This window comes from Balaenoptera ricei, chromosome 1 (genome assembly GCF_028023285.1).
Source record: "Balaenoptera ricei isolate mBalRic1 chromosome 1, mBalRic1.hap2, whole genome shotgun sequence".
Lineage (NCBI taxonomy): Eukaryota > Metazoa > Chordata > Mammalia > Artiodactyla > Balaenopteridae > Balaenoptera > Balaenoptera ricei.
Window position 1 is genome coordinate 142,827,365 of NC_082639.1, and position 18,831 is coordinate 142,846,195.

At 55.0% G+C, this 18,831-nt stretch overlaps 1 protein-coding gene across 1 annotated transcript in view; it reads left to right on the plus strand.

Annotated features, from left to right (window-relative positions):
• LHX4 (LIM homeobox 4) overlaps nt 1–18,831 on the plus strand; it is a 43,270-nt gene that overhangs the window by 18,320 nt on the left and 6,119 nt on the right. The window contains exon 3 of the mRNA XM_059903867.1: nt 16,155–16,357. Coding sequence (XP_059759850.1) covers nt 16,155–16,357 — 203 coding nt within the window. The remainder of the gene's footprint in view (nt 1–16,154; nt 16,358–18,831) is intronic.

Genomic DNA, 18,831 nt, shown 5'->3' on the forward strand with positions numbered 1-18,831 from the left:
CCAGGCTTCTCCAGGGTGGCTGACAAAGGATCCCTGCAAATCCTAGAAGGAGTTGCTCTTTCTGTCTTGGTGAGTTGGTGCCTCAGGGCACTTGGCTGTACCATTCCTGCGGCTTTCAGAGTGGTACTTTGAATTTTGTGCCCCAAATCTAGAGCGTCTCTATGGTCGCTCCTAGGGTCTCAGAGAAGAGTTGCTCCTGGTAGGGGCTGAGTCAGGCTCAGACAGTGTCATCAACTTCAATGGAAATATGACAAAGAGACAGTTTTGTGTGACGGTTTAGAGCCCAGACCCTGCCTGGGTTTGAACTCATTTATTAGCAGTGTGCTCTTGGGCAAGTTATTTAACTTCTCTGTGTCTCAGTTTGCTTATCTGTGAAATGGGGCTGATAATAATAGGGTTGTTAGCTTTGAATGAGTCCACATGTGTAAATTCCTTAGGATACTTGCCTGATACATGAGTATTAGCTCTTAAGACTGTCCCTGATTTTTCATTCTGGGGTTGGGTCCATCAGAAAAAAAATCATGTTGGAACTTTAGGTCAAAGTGAGGGGATCTCCTAGAATTTATTTTCCATGGTGTTTAGTCTGAGACTTCTCTCCAAGAATTTATTACCTGAGGCGCTTAGGCTGATGCCTCAAATGACGTGGGCCAGCTGGTAACAGCAAAGCCAAGAGCAGGAGGTTGGGGGTGTCTGTCAGCGACATAGAACCCAGTGTGGGTGGCCCGTGGGGTGCGTGGAGTGTGCTGGGACTGCCGGGAGGCTCGCCAGCACCGGGACACACTGGGCACAAATGAACAAGCCCCGGAGAGATGGTGTGCATCCTTCAGAGGATGTGTTTTCTGGAGACAGGGAGGAGAAATAGGGAGAAGTGCCAGTCCTGATACAGAACATGATTTCTCACAAATCCTCCCTAAGGTTTAACTGCGGGGAATAAGTGATTTGAATTTCTGAGGATTCTCAAATTTGGTTAGTCCAACATGAGTCGAAAAGCACTTTAAAGACGATCTTGGTAACCACAGGGGCTGCCTCCATGGCTTGTGTTCAGAAGGTAGCACTCATTGTCACCATCACACTTTGGTCAAAATAAGCACTGCTCTCTCCTTGGGAGTGTGTGTGTGCGTGTGTGTGCGTGTGTGTGTGTGTGTGTGTGTGTGTGTGTGTGTGTGTGGGCACATGTCTGTGTGTGTGTGGGCATGTCTGAGCTCCCTGAGGGTGGGGCAGTAGCTGGCACAGGCACACCCAATGAATCCTTGATGGTTCCAGTTGAGGGATGGGCCCTGCTTCTTCCTCTAAGTCTTTTTTGTGGGCTGTTCCCCTTTCTCCCAATCTTCCTTTTGCTCTCCCCACCTCTGACCCTCGCCTTGTTGCCTTTATTTTGGCACTTACGTGGTTCCGTCCCCTCTACCCACATCCTTTCTCAGCAACACGTTTGCTTCTACCTTCCTCCCTCATGGATGCCATGGCCAAGCACCATGGCAGCTCTTATGGGCCCCTGGGTGGGACGAGTGTCATCGTGTGTGGCGGGGGGCAAGGCAGGAGGAAGTAGGCGGGTGGGCCTGGCCGTCGGGGTTTGCTAAGCTGTCCCTGCTTCCAGGGCCAGCGCATCGTCCTCCTATTTGGAAATCCTCGGTGAGCTCCAGGGACGAGCAAGAGGCCATGTTGCCTTCTTGCCCATCTGGGGACGGGATAGGTGCTGAGATGTCCCTGGGTCGGAATTCTGCCTGGGGTTCAGGCAAGGCCTGTCAGGACCACAGACCTAGGGCTCTGCCACCGGAGAAGCTCCTTCAAGCCCTGGCCTTGCCTTAGGGCTCTATCTGATGTTTGGACCTCGACTGGCTGCCTCCGGGTGTGGGAAAGGGAGGTGGCAGCAGCTGAAGTGTAGGTTTGGGTTTGGGAGAAGTAGTGGTAAGGAAAGAGGGTCGCTCTAGACCCGGGAGGAGCCCAGGGTACGGGCTAAGGAGGGATTAGCACAGGCCTATGAGCCGTTAGCCCAAGACCAGAAATAAAAGTGACAATTACTCACCCAGGCCGTTGCCCTGGCCCCCTGTCTCCATGGCCTTGCTTATCAGTAATGTCCCTACTCATCTCCCCCCCCTTGCTGCCCACACACCTCCCCACCAGACCAGCGTCCCCCCTCACCGCTCAGCTCCTGACACCCCGACCCCAGCTCCTTCGGCAGGGCCCCCTCCGCCTACAGAATATCCCAGAAGCACTGTGCCACCAGAGCCTTCCACCCTGTGCCCAGCCTCCCATCCAGCTCACTGCTTTCCTTGGGTACCCGATGCCCCCAGCAAGATGCCCCATTTCGCAGCTATTTCGTCGTCCAGGGATGAGGTCCACCCTCTCAAGGTCTCCCCATCCTTCCATGACGGTGAGTCCAGCTCCTCAGTGGCCTGGCCACCTTGCCCCTTGTCCCTCCCGATGACTCAGCACGAGCTGCTTGCTTTGCTCATTCCTCACGCACCTGCTTGATCTTCCCCGTTGGCTTGAGGAAAGGCTTATTAGTCACTCATTTTTCTGTCTTCCCCACACACCTGGCCCTGAGCCTTGTCCACAGGCCATTGCTGGGTTTGATGCCACAGAGGGTAGATTACATAGTGAATTCACAACGCGCTGTGGGGACCAGTTTCTTCCGTACCCAGCTTGGCATCCTGCGAGTCACAGAGGCCCAGGATGCCTCCGTTATTTAGCCCCAGTTCTTCTCCTTTCACAGGACTGCTCTGCTTCCTAAAGTGGCCCCCTCTCAGGACTGGATCCTCTTGTAAAGCAGGGGAGCTGGCCGCATATTCAGTGCTGAAACCAGGTCATTAACTCTGTGATGCGGCTGCTGGGTGGAGAGAAATTTAAAACTGAAGTGATTCTCCCCACTGCCAGTGGAGGGGCAATCAGACACGAAGATCGGGCACCTCTGAAGCCCTAGGGAGGCCACATGGATTTACAGGCAGTTAGGCCTCACCAGCTTTTGGGGACCATGGCTGTTTGCTACAGGAAGGCACATCTGCAGTACAGTTTGGTATAGCAAGTCACAGACCTCAGTGAGGACAGGGAGGGAGAATTGTCTACAGTCAGAGTGGCCTCACCTCCCATCCACAGGGGTCTTGGGACCTGCTGCCCACTTGGGGCTCCGGCTGTGATCTGGTCACAGAATGGGTGGGTCTGCTCCTCATTATAGCTCATTAAAGGTCACCAGGCACCTGCTTTCAGATGGCACATGTGCAGAGGGACACTGGGAGCAGAGAGAACAAGAGGTGGGGCAGGAGGGGAGGGCAGTCCCAGGCAGGCCAGGTCCCTCCCTCGTCGCACACCAGGCTGCAGGTGTCACCACCAGCAGCCTCGAGAGAGGGCCAGCAGGGGCCATGCACTTGAATTTGCCCGTCACTTGTGCCTGTGGCACTTGGAAGATGCCTGGTCAGAGGCATCTTCTCTATGCTCCTTGAAGTAAAAGAGAAAAAGAAAAAAAAGAAAAAGCAGTGTTCTTTTATGGTATCTGCCCTAAAGCCCGGCTCGGAGGCAGAGGGCAGGATTCATTGACCTCACCGATCAACAGTGTGGTTCTAAGTTCCAGAATCAATATTTTTTTTTTTTTTTTTTTAAATTTTTATTTATTTATTTATTTTTAATTTATGGCTATGTTGGGTCTTCGTTTCTGTGCGAGGGCTTTCTCTAGTTGTGGCAAGTGGGAGCCACTCTTCATCGCTGTGCGTGGGCCTCTCACTATCGCGGCCTCTCTTGTTGCGGAGCACAGGCTCCAGACACGCAGGCTCAGTAATTGTGGCTCACGGGCCCAGCTGCTCCGCGGCATGTGGGATCTTCCCAGACCAGGGCTCGAACTCGTGTCCCCTGCATTAGCAGGCAGATTCTCAACCACTGCGCCACCAGGGAAGCCCCAGAATCAATATTTTAAATCCCTTTGCCTATAACAAGGGGCAGGGCCACTGCTTTGCACAATTCCAGGGACATCTTTTATTCTGTGTGAAGCTTTGTGACTCAAGACTGTAATGTGAGGAGTGCCCCGCTGGAGGTGTGTAATACCCCAGAAGTGGGGGGAGGACAGAGAGGAAAGCTGGAGGTTGGCTCCCACTAGCTTCCAGCCTGCGAGACATGGTCATACTGGTGACTGGCAGCAGAGGGCGATGTTGGTGTGCGCACAGGCAGAAAGAAGTACTGTCGGAAGGTTGTACTCTGTGGTTGTTATGTTGTTTGAAGGGCGGGGGCTGTTAAACTCTGTCTTGCTCAGTAACATTGGCTGATTTTTGCTGTTGTTTGTTGTTTTGACTCTTGGGTCCTTGGCTCCCCTTCTCCAAAGGAAATAACATTCTGGGGCCTGAGAGGAGAGGCTTAGTTGACTAATACAGCATGCTTCTAAGATGATTACAATTTGAATCGCAAGCCAGGGAGCCAACAACTCCTTGGGTTGCATTTGCTGAGCAGGTCTTTTCTGGACTGTGCATCCAGCATGTGGAGGATCCCTGGCTCCTTGCAAAAGGACTAGAGCCTGGGGAGAGCAGGGGTCTGGGATTTGGGCTTCCCGGTCCCCCTTTTCATCACTGACTTGGTCCTGGGATGAGCCTGGCAGCTCCCTTACTCTGAGGTGTGGTGAAAACAGGTTTTCCGCTCCAGGAACTGGTTCAAGTGCTGGGGTCCTTAGGCAAGTTCCTTGACATCTCTGAGCTCCAGTGTCCTCTGCAGGAAAAATGGGAACGCTAATGGTGGCTGCTTTAGAAGACCTGGTACACAGTAGCATTTCGCAAAGGGGAGTTATTTTATCAGTCGAGTGGTCTGGTGAACCCAAAAGGAGCTTGACTGAATTCCTGTCCTGTGTTTTACCGGCTGTTTGTCAGCAAACAAGTGACTAGGCCTTCCTGAAAACCTCATTCCCTTATCTGTTAAGAGGTGACATTCTAGCCCACAGAGTTGCTATGAAATGGGAAGAAGATAGGGTGTAAACTGTGTCTAGCACTGCTGGGTGCTTCATGCTCGGTGCTGTATCTCTGGGTTTCTGGCCCTGGATGTGTTCACCTGGCCTGTGGCCTTGGAGGACTAGCTGTCAGATTTCTCCCCCAGGCTGGGCCTGAGCTGACCTCTCCTGCCCGCTGCTCCCTCCAGCTTTGAGACCTTCCCACTGAGATGACTTTTAAAGGCCTAGAACTCCTCAGATGGGGGCGGGGGTAGCCTGGCAGGTGGAGAGGGTACATGGCAGTGGGCCGGGGACAAAGATGCCATGCCGATTTACATGAAGACTTGAGAAACGAACCAGTGATTATTATAATATGAAAACAAACAGCTATAGAATCAAAGAAAGGGCAAGAGTCCGTGTACATTTTTAAGGTAAAGCACAGCCTTTAAGAACATCCCAGGCTCGTGGGGAGCTTCAAGCCACGCCCTGGCCGCCAGGTGTGTGTGCTGGCATCTGCCTGCCAGAGGGGGCCGTGGGGAAGAGTCGGAGGCATTCTGGGGTGACTGCCACTCCGGGGGGTCCTGTCTAAAACTTCATGCTTCTCTGGGGGTGTCTCCCTGCCCCTGAGGCCCTCACCTGCCTGGCACTGCGGGGACCCAGCGGGATGGAGGGCTGCTGTGCTGTTGTCATTGGGGAGCTGTGTCCCCTCCCCCAGCCAGTCAGTCTCCAGGCAGTCAGCCTGGCTGTCAGCCCGGGGCAGGTAAGCGGCGTCCTTGGGAGCCCGGGAGCTGCTGATTTATCCCCGCAGTTCAGAACAGCCTGTTTCAGCTCCGGCTTGCTCTGTGTTTGGCCCAGCTGCAGGGTAGTTTTGCTGGCTCTGGCCAGGTCTTCATTAGTGACCTTGGGCCACTCACTCCGGTGACCAGGGCCTCCATCCTTCAGCTGGGCAGACGCCCACAGGACATCAGGCAATATGGGCCTGATGGGCCGATAAGGGCCCAGAAACCTCTCTCCGAGGTGGACGTTGAAGAGGGAGCAAGCGCCGGGTTTGAATCCAGGCTCAGTGTGAATTTGGGGCGTTAGACCTCTCTGAGTCTCACTCTCCCATCTCGAAAAAGGAATGGGAATAAAAATGTCTACTTTTCAAAAGTTACTATGAGGGCTGAGTAAAATGAAGTGTTCAGTAGCCATCATTATTGGTAGCTATTCCTATTAAGGCCATGACAGCATATCTATGTAGGGAGGAGAAAAAAAAGAGAAAAGGAGGGTCCTGGGGCAGAGGCTACAAAAAGCCTTGGGCCAGACAGGGGTCCTGGGGAGGGAGGTGGGGCCTGTCCAGTGGCAATGGCAGGTCAGGGGATTGGAACAATCGTCCACCTCTCGGTGTGCGGAGCTGCCGTGAGTCTTCCCCACAGGAGACCATCCCTCCCTGTGTGGTCCAGAGCTCTGTGGCAGTGACCGCAGCCCTCAGCCTTCACTTCCCAAAGCGGGGTTCCCAGCTCTGGCGGGAGGGTCCCGCCTGTGCTTGTGTGGCCGCCTCTAGCTAGCTTGTACTCTGTGGCCCCAGGAAGAGGCCACTTCAGTTCTGAGGTTGGTTGTGGTCCAATCTGGGGCCAGGTTCTTACTGAGCCACTTGTTATTTTTGATAACCACACACCTGTTAGGACATACACACACACACACACACACACACACACACACACACACACTCTAGCAAAATGTGCTTGAAGAACTCACAAGGGGAGGGTCTCTTTGACGTGTGACTTTCCATAATTTCCGAATAGTTTATAGTCTAATTCCCTCGCTAAGCAAATTAAACCTCTTAAGGTAACGATCAGATGGTCCAGATAGTAGCTGTGCGTGCGGACATTTGTAAGATTCAAACACTGGTGGGACCAGGCCCACGGTCATTTGCGAAGGCCTGTAATCAAGGCAGAAGCAATTACTTAGCTGAGCAGTTCCCCCTGGGACCTGAGGCGGTATATCAGGCGGTGATGAGTCCACGGATTATATGTCTGCCTGCCCCGGAGGCCTCCCGTTCAGCTGCGCCTGCCCACCCTCCCAGAGCCCAGGCTCTCAGTGAAGGCCTCCTGACATCTCTGGAAGCTGCATACTGGAGACCTTTCTGCCTTGGGAGAATCTGTTTGGAACCAAATAGTTGCAGATCAGCCTGGGAGTCAGATGGCATCTGGGCTGTGGAAACATGGTCCCCAGGCAAAGAGGGATGGGGTGACATGGGAATGGGAGATGGGGGCAGCTTAAAACACACCAGCCGGCAGCAGCAAGTCCCGTTCTCTTAATCACTGGGGCTCAAACTCCTCCCTCCTTTACTTCCCACCCCCAGCCATTCAGGTACCGAGACACGGGGTCCCACCTCCAAAAGGCCCTTTCTTTCCATTCCCACTGCCTCTCTCCTCTCTCGGGCCCCTGTCACCACACCTCTGCACCGCTGGAAGCTTTTCTAATCGGCTGTCCTTCCCCTCTCGATCCCCTCTCTGCCAGTCTATGCCTTCCTGCTGCAGCCCATCTTTGGCCATGTTGCCCCCGTGGCTCCTGAATCCCCCGAGCCCAGCGCTCAGGAACCCGTGGCCTGGCTCCACCACGTTTCCTGCTGATTCTCTGGCCAAGGTCACACGAAGGTCGGGGGAGAGCCAGTCTCTGACTTGTCGATCTGGCTCCTGGGGTCTGTTGGTGCCCCTGGAAGCGCCACTTTCGGAGAAGCCACAGACCAGCCTTGGACCCTGTGGCGGGCATCATGGGTCCATGCAGCGGGCTGGCTGGGGGTATGGTGGGAGGGGGTGGGATGGGGCCTCTGTCCCCGAACGTCCATGCTGCTGCCTGCCTGTCCCCGTGTCTGCTGCACCACTGTTGAGAATGAGCCCTTAGCTCTTGAAGGGCTCAAGAATCAACAAGCAAGCTGCAGATGCTGCAAGGGGGCCAAGAGCGCCCATTATGCAGGGTTTCTCAGAGAATGGTCCATGCCACAGATGTACTGGGGTCATCCGTGTGGGGCTTGTTAAAAGTGTGGGTTCTGGGCCCAGAATCAGGAGTCTGGGGTGGATTTTCTGCTTCTAAGCAAACATCCTAGGTGGCACTTCTGCACGTGGTAATTTGGTGACAGCTGGGCTAACACCTTGGCAGAGAAGAATTAGTCTGGAGTAAGGAGAGCCGATTAGGTGCCTAGAGGAGAGGAGTGGGAAGGAGGGACGACGTTGTTGGGCCAGCTGGCAGCCTGTCCCATCTGTGAAAAGGGAATAATAATAGCTACCGATAAGGGCTGTTGTGCGCTTCCAATGAAATAGCTCACGTGAAATCCCCTGGTGCATACTGACTGCTTAATGCATGTTCACAAAAATTAAGAGAGCTGGGCTGCACTCTCGTAGAAGAGGGTCAGATCCCACACGTCCCATTGCCTCTTGGGAAGCAAATCTCCCCCCAGCAGGGAAAGCGGGGAAGGATGGCTGGGGGAAGGGAGAGTTGGGCTGTAGACCTTTTTCTGCCACTAACTGGGCTGTGTGATCTTGGGCAAGCCCCTGACCCTCTCTGGGCTTCCCCAGTTTGCTTCTGTGTTAAATGAGGAGGTTGGACTAGGTCACTGGTTCTAAAGCTTTTCCCGTTGTATTCATCTCAAAGTAATATTGAACGCTCGTTGAAAAGAAAGACATTATATTAAAAACAAAAAGCAGAGCCTGAGGGGCAGTTTGTGAGTGTGTGTGAGTATGTGTATGCGGGAGCTGTGTCTGTATTCTCTAAGGCTCTAACATTCTCCGGTGTCAGGCCTTCTCCAAATATGGCCCCCGTCTATGTCTGGAGAAGGCTGACCGTTCTGGGGCAGAACTCTGTTTGCCGTGACATGGCTATGGTGGTGATATATGTTGGAAATATTGGTACATACAGTAACAGTAAATATCAGCAACTTACCTGTCAAGTGTGGTGATAGATAAAAGAAATACATGGAGGGAAGTGTCAACTGGGAGAAAAATATATGGCCGGCAGTAAATCACCACCAAGCAATTAAAGCATAAAATTAAGTTGTGTGGTATTTTGTTTCCTCGGGACAGTGCACCGCACTGTGGCAGCTCCCACACATGGGAGGCTGGCATGGGTCCGGGCTGGCTTCCACTGACTGCTCCCAATGGCCCAGAGAAAGGAAGAACATTGGGTTCAAATCCCAGCTCCACTGTCTATGGCTGTGAGTCCTCTGGAACGTTTCTTACCCTCTCTGAACTTGTTTCCTCATCTACAAATGGGGGAATGTGCATTAATGCATACCATAGGAGTGGGTCATTCACTACGTATGACCAAATAGTCACTGAACACATATCCCAGGCCAGGCACTGCTCCAGGCGTTGGGTCCACTGGTGAACCAAAGAGATCCAGCCCTGCTGTCACGGAGCTCGCCTTCTAGAGAGGGGAAAAGACAATACGATAAACGAACGAAATGCACAGTACATCCATGGGAGATGAGTGCTTTAGAGAAGGGAAAGGAAGTGCTGGGGTGGGGTGCAGGGGAGATGGTTAAGGACTGCCCCCTGAGAAGGATATATCTGAGGGGAGACCTGTAGAAAATGCAGGAGTGAGCCATGTAGATATCTGGGGAAAGAGCTCCGAGCCCAGGAAGCAGGCTGGATGGTGCAGGATCTTAGAGGCCAGTTAGGGGACTTTGGCTTTTACTCTGAGTGAGAGGGGAGCCACTGGAAGGTTTTGAGCAGGGGAGTGAGATGGTCCGACTCAGGGTCACTGTGTGGAGGATAGACGGTGGGGCAAGGGCTGCAGCCAGGAGATGCTTTAGGGAAGCTGTGGGCAAGGGGAGAGGGTGGCCTCAGCTGGGGAGGCAGTGGTGGAGACGGCGAGAGGTGGTCCAGGTCTTGGCATAATTTTGAGTGGTGCCAATGAGATTTGCTGACAGATCAGATGCGGGTGTCCGAGGCTGTCGGCCTGAGCAACTGGAAGAATGAAATTACCCTTCTCTGAGATGGGGAAGGTCACTGGAGGAACAGATGCTGGGATCTGCATCTGGATCAGGAGTTTGGTCTTGGGCGTCCAAGTCGAGATGCTGAAGACGTCATGGGATGTACCCGTCTGGAGTTGGGTCTGGGCTTGGAGGTGGAAGTAGAATCCCCAGGGGTGTAGGGTGGACAGAGAAGAGGTGTGGGAGGTGGAGGAAGGGCTGTCCGAGGAAGGAGCAGAACCAGGAGAGCCGGGTCCTGAGGCCAAGTGAGCGCAGCGTTCTAAGGAAGAGGGGTGGCCGATGTGGTGGAAGGTCAGGGAAGGTTAGACCTGACCACTGGACTCAGCAATGCTGGGGCCGCGCTGACCTGGTCAAGTGCAGTTGGGGTTGATTTGTCAGTGGCACCTTGACTGGAGCATGTATTATTCAGGGTTTTCCATAGAAATGCAACCAACGGGGTGTGTGTGTGTGTGTGTGTGTGTGTGTGTGTGTAAAGAGATTTAATTTAAGGATTGGCTCACATGATTTTGGAGGCTGAGAAGCCCCAAGATCTGCAGTCAGCAGGCTGGAGACCCAGGAGAGCTGATGGTATAAGTCCCAATCCAAAAGATGGCAGGCTCGAGACCCAGGAAGGGCCAGCATTTCAGTTCGAGTCTAAAGGCAGGAAAAGACCGATGTCCCAGCTCCGGCAGTCAGGCAAGGGGAGTTCACTCTCACTCTTGGGAGGGCCAGCCTTTCTGTTCTCTTCAGGTCTTCACCTGATTGGATGAGGCCCATCACATTGAAGAGGGCAATCTGCTTTACTCCGTCGACTGATTCAAATGTTAATCTGTCCAAAACGGCTTCCAGACACACCCAGGAAAATGTTTGAGTAAACATCTGGTTGCCCATGAAATTAACCAACGGAGTGGATTCAAGAGAAGACTGAGAGCGGGGGGGCATTAGAGACCCTGCCTAGAGACCCCTTTTTTGTGGGATTTTGCTCCAAGGGGAGTAGAGAAAGGGATGGTAGATGCAAGGAGGTGTAGGGTCCAGAGAGGTTTTATTTTTTTAAGTGGCAGAACTATTGATAATAGCATGCTGTATGCTGCTGGGTAGATGTGGTAGAGAGGGGAAGTTAATGATGTGGGTGGCAAGGGGGCCAGTTGCTGGGTGAATGATCTTATTAGGCAGGAAGGAGTGGACTCTGCGCCCAGGCGGGCGGTCGGCCTTGACCAGGAGCACAGCCGAGTCAGCTGTAGGAAGCCGAGAGACCTGGGCAAGTGGCGGCGGGGCGGGGGTGGGGTATGTGTGGACGGGACAGTGGGAGTCCTGGCAGGCCTTTGCTTAGAGCTCCTTTTTTCTCCCGGAAATAGGAAGCCGGGCCGCCAGCTGAGACGGAGGATGAGGGGCTTGAGAGAGAGAAGGTATGGGAAGGTGGGAGGGCTAATGCACTAGGGAAGTGCCCTGTGCTTTCCCGGGCCCTCTTGAGGTCCAGAGCCTGAACTTAAGGGGAGCCCGGTCAGGGAGGTGGTGTGTTTCCCTCGGCCCTGTCGGACGCCCGGTGCTGCACGGAGGAAGCGGAGGCCTGAGAGCGGGACGCGGGTTCGGGGTGTGGGCGCGAGAGGGACTCCTAAGGTGGACCACGGCGTCTTTGCTGGGTAAGGGGGGGACGTGAGGCCACGAGGGGAGGGAGGGGCAGTGAGAGGGGCCGGGTTGCAGGGCTGTGGGCGTCGGGCTGCTGCGGGGACTGAGCTGGAAGGACAGGACGGTGCGAAGGTTGGAAGTTATTCCTGGAGGCGCCGCAGTTCCTGGTGACACGGTCCGGGGTGGACCATGGGCGTGAGTGGCTGAGGAACGGTGGAGGCCATGCCTTTCAGGAGAAGAGGTCAAGGAAACGAGAGGGCAGGGGCAGGAGGGACCGCTCTGGGGACACTGACGCCACTGAGAATTACGGCAGCAGGGACGGAGAGAGCGACAGTGAGGCAGGAGGGAAACTCGCCCTGGGGTGGGGCGTGGGCCGGGGTGACAGTGACTGCCCCGGGGAGGTAGCGGTGTGGCCTGAGGGCCGCTGGCGAGGCTCAAGAGAGGTTACGTACCACGCGGGCGCACAGCAGGTGCTTGGTAAACGGGAGCTGCTCTTTAATCGTGTTGGTGACCAGAATATGGCACCTGGCCTGATGGCGGGTCAGAACTTAAAATCAGGAACGTGCTGGAACGTCTGCGGTGTAGGATTTACATGCGCCTGTTTCTAGAAGATGTGGTGCCTGCCAGGCCTGCGTGTCACCCTTCCTGCAGTATCCAGACACCCTGAAGTGGAGAGCGGGCCAGGCAGGCCTGTCGAGAGCAGCCGGGGTGGACGGATGAATGGGCAGAGGGGACTCAGGCTGAGCACGGGAGCAGAGGGGGAGGCCAAGGACACAGGCCCGGCCCTGCTCCCAGGGGCGGGGGCAGCCCCTGAATGTCAGCCATGACGTCCGGTGCATTTCCGGAAGCCCAGGCCCCTCACGCCTGACCTACAGGTGCAGGAAGGCGTTGGTAGGACCAGTTGGTGTGTTGAGGTGGCCCCTGGGGGGCAGCCCCACATCACAGGCCTGGGAGCCGCATGCTCGGCGGCTCAGAGCAGCTGGGGATGCCTGAGGGGCACAGGGCCCCTGGAACCCACTTCCAGTCCAGAGTAGAGGCACCACGGCTGGCTGCTCCGTGATGTTTGCTGCCTTTGACGCCCACCGTGCGCCAGCTGTGCTGTCAGAAGCTCCGAGTTCAAATCCTGGTCTTTTTACTCTTTGCCTGTGTGAGCCGAGGCCGGCCCCTCACCCATCTGAGCCTCAGTTTCTCATTCGTCAGAAGGCATCATAATCCCCGCCTTTCAGGTTGGGCACTCAGGAGACATCTGTGGAATGAGTGCAATGATGAGAGCAAAGTGGGGTGGTAAGTTTATGTTTTTGTAAACTTCGAGCCTCATTTCAATGGGGGGTTCAGTTCCCTTCTTAGGAGAGCTTTTGCCCGGAGCTGCAGTTATTGTGGTGAGTGCTAATCCTTCTCCACCTGCTTCGGACACGTGCTTGAAGGAGCAGTTCGTGCACTCGTTCCTCCCTGCGTGCATTCATTCACTCCTTCGGTGGGTCTTTGTGGCTTGCCTGCTGCTCGTTGGGCAGAGATAAGAGCATTGCCAGTGAGGTTGCTCTGAGAAGGAAAGTAACGTTAGCCATTAGCAAGTCCTCCCTTGCGTTTTCTTTGTCTTTTGGATCAGCTCCAGCTGCTTTTCCCGGGGAGACCGGCTGTCCCTGGAGGCCTAGCAGGAAGGGCTGACCAGAGAGAGATTGTCCTTCTGGTGAGCAAGGCCAGTGCAGTTTGCACCCGAGCGGGCAGGGCCCCGCACACAGTAGGGGCTCAGCGATAGGATGAAGGGAATGCTGACTAGAAAATTCCTCGGAAGCCTCTTCCTTGGCCAGTGTCCTGCTCCGCCCCCGCCCCCAGCATCCTTCAGATTTGGTCAAGTTGGTTAGACTATTGGTTCCGTGTAGCAGCCGGGTTCACAGTTTTACCTCGTTTTGGACCCGGGAGTTTTAGCCGCGGCCATCTCATTATTGCTCATCACAGAACAAGTTGTGTGGCCTCTCCAGGCCGTGGCTGCCTCACCTGTGACTCTGGCTGGTCTGAGATCTGGACACTCAGGACAGTGTCATCATCACATCTGCAGCCCCACAGGACGGCGCCTTATTCTGGGCCCGCTGGCTCTGAGCAGAAGTTGGGGTGGGGGCGCCCCTCAGGACTGGGCCACGCTGGGAGAGCCCTGTGGGCCCAGGGGGTGCACGCAGTCCCCTCAATGAGGGTCCCGCTGGCCGTGCGCCAGGGGAGAGAGGTAATAAGGAGCAACTTCCACTTACCATCGGTATAAATCCCACAATCAGGAAAATTGCTTCAATTGCTAAAAAACGCCGGTGGGAAAGTCCATTTATTTTTCATTTTTCTTGTGCACTTGCCACCCTCATGCATGAATCACTGTCGGTATGTAGATTAAATTTATACCCTCGTTATCTTTCATGTCTCTGGGGCTCTGGTGTCAACTAGGTTTCTGGTTACCGAAAGCCCCTGCCTGCTTTTTAGTGGGGGGAGGATGTGGCCCTGCCTGTGGGCGGGGCCGCTGCAGGGTCTCCACTCTGTTCTGGAGTCTGCTCAGCCCTCCTCCCCCTCCGGTCTCCACCCCGTGACTCGGCCACAAAATAGGACTTGCTTTTTGGAAAACTCTAGTTCTTCTCTGGAGCTGCTTCTGCTCCAGCCTTTGCAGCAAAGGATTTGGACGCTCGGGTTTCGGTGGTTTATTTGGGAGGGTTTGCAGTGAGCAGGACGAAGGCATTGTTTCATTTTGAACACCTGCTTTGTGAATTGGCCTGGACTGGATAGACAAACTACAGGCAACTTGAAAACACACTCTAGTAACACATATACAGGCTTCCTTTCTCTTTGTCCTTCAGACACACACACGCGCACACACACACACACACACACACACACACACACACACGGAAGAGCTGGGTGCCTGCCTGCCTGCCTTCCTCTCTCATACAGGCGACATGGTTAGACAGCAGTTGTGGAAGAAGCCTGGCTCTCACCTGTGCTCTGGGAGGTTCAGAACCATCTAGGACTGACAGTAGACTTTGTTCTCCATTCTCAGATTTAGCCATCTCCTTGCATAATCTCTAAAAGCATGGTTCTTTATTCACTGATTTATTTTTCAACAAACTTGATCTCTACTTTTCTGGGTCCTGGACTTGAAATCTGATGAAACCCTTGAAACCCTTTGAAAATTTGTTGAAAGTCCTGGCCCCCCCTCCTGATGCACAGTTTTGAAAAACTCGGGGCTGGTTGACAGAGCCCGTCCTGAGCTCCGGGCTGAGAAGCCCTGCTCTGAAGAGGCCTGCTCCCATACATGCCACCGTCCTCACAAAACCGAGGGGCATTCCAGGAGTTCAGAAGCCTGGGGTCCTTCCAAGCCAAACAGCTCAGGCCCTCACACCCCGACACCCTCCTCAGATCTCATCTCAGAAGAGCAGTCCCTGGGGCCACGCTCCTGGCTCTTTCGGGGTTACCCATCTAGACTTAGAGAACCCCACTTCTCTCTGTAACCCCATGTCCCCGGGAGGGGGCTGAAGCCGCAGCTGGCCGTGCCTGCTCCAGGCCCCTGCAGCCCCCGGCAGGTATCATTACTGCACAAGAGACCCATCATTCTGCATTAATCTGGGATTCATCATGATAGCCATGACCATAATTAATTTATTTGGTATTAATGGGGATGAAATATGTACTGTCCTTTCAGGGGAAATCAGGCTGCCTATAAGCATTAGTTAAAAGGACCATTAAAATCAAACCTTCCCCAGATCCATTAGGCAAAGTCTTTCATCCTGAAGAAGATAAAGTTCTGCTGTGTGAAATGTCATGAATAATTAGGTTGATTGCTGTTTTAAACTCTGCCCCTTCCTCCCCAACCCTCCCACCTCCCTCCTGCCGCAGAGCCCCCCACATACCCACCGCTTCATCGTCACATCTGCACTGGCCTCCGATTCCCCTCTGGCCTCTACGACCACTGGCGTGGCTCTGTGTGTATGGCCAGGACGGGGAACGGGGCTTAAATGACCCAGCTGGACTATAGTTGCAATGAGTCTACTTCTCTTCTTTTCCCAACCTTGGGCCCAGGGGGTGGGCACCTTCCTCTTGCCTCGGTGCTGCTCCAGAAAGGGGTAGATGGGAAGAGGTCTGAGGCAGCATTTTTCAAACTGAGGTCTGCAGGCCCTGCGCCTCGAATGGTGGCAGGGGTATAAAACGCAGATTCCCGGGCTCACATCTCAGGGGCTGTGCGTGGGAAGGGGACGGAGGCTGCTACGGAGGGTTTGGTGTCTGCCGGATGGAGGGGAGAGGCAGGAGAGAGAACCCATCGTGAGAGGCCCGCTCTGAGGCTGAAGTGCGATTTCTCCGGAGCCCCGTGTGGACCCTGGCGTGTGGCGTGTCCCAGCCACACGGGCCTCTCCCGTGGGGAGCACGGGAAGAGGCGTTTCACCTGATGCTTTATGCACATGGGCGCACACAGTTGCCCCGTGGGGCTGGTCCTCTAGGCAGAGGGTGAAACTGCCTGCTCAGTGGGACCTGGAAAATCCTACAGCCCTGGGTGAACTGACGAGCTGTTAATCGGACAGTTGGGTGGCCCAGGGGTGGAGGCCCATGGACCCCCCGGAGCGGCGGGGTGGGGGAGGGACAGCTGAAAAGTGCGCACAAGCCGGAGCCCGCCTCCCTGCCCCGCGCTCTAATCCTTTCACGCTACCCTGACAGGCGCTTCGGCACAAAATGCACGGCCTGCCAGCAGGGCATCCCCCCGACCCAGGTGGTCAGGAAGGCGCAGGACTTCGTCTACCACCTGCACTGCTTCGCCTGCATCATCTGTAACCGGCAGCTGGCCACGGGGGACGAGTTCTACCTCATGGAGGACGGGCGGCTGGTGTGCAAGGAGGACTATGAGACGGCCAAGCAGAACGGTAATCAGCACGGCCCCTCCCCCGGCCTCCGTGCCGGCCGCCGCCCCTCGGAGCCCTGCTCGCCCCCTGCCTCCTCTAGAACCTTCCAGATGCCTGCAGGGAGGGAGAACCCCCAGCCCCCAGCTCCTGGCACTTGCTGCTCCGCTGAAGCATCCACCGGTTTCCGGCTGCTGAGCGGCTGTCTGTCTCGCACGCCAGCACGCGGGCTCGGGAGCAGCTGAGGACCTTGTGCCCGTCATCTCGAGGCCCCTCGCTTGGGGCGGGGCCGGGAGGGTGCTCCGCCTGCAGTGGACACTGGAGCTGCTCCTCAGTTTCCCATATCGGGGTGCACATTTACCTCCGCACCTCAGAGGCTGCAGTCAGCAAGAGCCCTCGCGTTGGCCTAAGTCACCCTTGGACCGGGTCAACTCGTATTTCAGTTGATTGTATTCTGTTTGCCCTCTCAGACTGTGGGCTTCTCGAGGGCAGGGACTTAGGCCTGACGACTCTTGTGTCTCCCAAGCCCCTCATATGGGAGCAGATGCTCAGCCAGTCTCCTCGTTCAGGGAGCCCCAACCATCTCAACTATCTGCTCCCGTGCACCCCGCCCCCCTTCCCTGGCCACCTCAGGGCCCTGCGCACGGTCTGCACAGAAGCTCGCAGCACAGGCTGATGTCGGGCCCCAGCCTTTAGTAACCACGCTGGAAAGCCTGCCTTCACAGGGGCGGCCTGGGCAGCAGCGGCTCCTGCCCTCCAAGGCCTTGTTCCTGGGCAGCCCTAGGTCTTTCCTGGGCCTTCCCAGGGCCTAGAGAGGGCTCGGACCCCTCCCCCCCATTCCCCAGCGCTCCCCGAAGGAAAGCCAAGCCCGACTCCCCACCTCCTGCAGCCCCACCTCAGGCTTCTCACTCACGGCTGTGCCCTCCACCCTGGCTCCGAACATGGCATTTGGCCAAACTCAACCTGGGAATCTCAGGCGCACAAACTCGTGAAACATCCAAGGTCATTTGCCTTTGACTGGAATTTTTATCGACTCAGGGTGTTACTGCGGAACACTTTTGTTGATGGCTCTGGGCTTGATGAAAAAACAAAGGAACAACAATTTCATGTATCTCCTTCCAGATCTTTCCTCGGTCCCCACATATATATTATATAGATATGAGCAATGCATGGAGAAATTAGTCTCTCGCTAATGAATGCAGTCAAAGGGTTTGTGGTGGTGAGGAGGCCCTGTTGGTGAGGCCGCGGGAGCCGAGCTCAGCCTGGGAGGGACAGCGCGGCAGGGCCTCCTCTCTCTTCTGCTCCCACCCCCAGAGTTCTGGCGCTCGACATGGACAGCCCTCCAGTCTCTTCTCCTTTTTCAGGGGCCTCTGCAAGCCTGCTCCCAGGCTCTTTGCCTTAATGTATTAATCTGCTCTGGCTCCTTAAAACTCACTCAGTGCTGTTACTTTGGAGTCAGTTATGGTGTCACAGAAGATTAGGGATAAACCCTCAGCGCAGATGGACTCAGAGAGCCCAAGCTGCCCGTGGAACTCTGATGCCCTTCACCAGAGACCCCAAGGATGCAGGCCACCCCCAGGGCCAGCGGCTGCTTCTCGCTGTCAGAGGCCTCCTTCAGACCCTGAGCACTTGCAGCCTGGCGTCCACGGCTGCTGTGGATGGGTCGAGAGAAAGGGGAGACCAGCCGGGGAGGCAAGAATGACCCAGTGGGGCTAACGCTTTTATCGAGGATGGTTTGCCCCGCAGCAGACCTCTGTAGGGTGGTGGAAAGACACCGAATTTGGCCTCAGAGGTTGGTGGGCATCTCTGCCGGGTCATGCACTAACTTGCGGGTTCCCCCGGCAAGTTGTGTACCTGGTTGAGCCTTGGCATCTCAGCTCCATAGGGGTGGGTCAGAGCACCTGTCACATAGGGCTGTGTCCTGAGATTTCCAGAGGCTGACACTGGTGGAATGGGACGTTCCACGAGGGAGAGACCAACGTGGAAAAGAAATGCAAACAGTAGGTGAGATCTGTTGTAGGTTTGCCAGCAGCTGGGGGTTACACAGTGTTTCTGGTCTGTTCCTCCTGCCTCTGGCTGTCAGTGAGGCAGGGGCCACTCCATCCCTTGAAATCTGGGTGCTCCTTAGCATAGCAGGGGCCTTGGTCTGCTGAGGGACATTTGGCTCTCTCTTTTTATGTTTTAATTCCTCCTTGCTAATCTAAACCCTTTTTCAGGCTTAGGTTCCCTCCCTGGTGCTACCCAAAAGACTGAGTATCAGCTATTTGTATCTTGGTGTGAATGATTTTGTTCATTTGTTAGTCTCCCTGGATATTTGCATTTTCAATATGATGAGGTGGCATTTTATGCCAGGGACAAGTGCTAGGAGACCCTGCATAATTCAAAACTAACATATTTTAAGACTAATTTTCCCATAGGAATTAATGTAAAAAGTCGGGGGGGGTGGGCGTGTATCCTGGGAGCACATAAATCCATAACCAGTGAAGTGTATCTTTGCC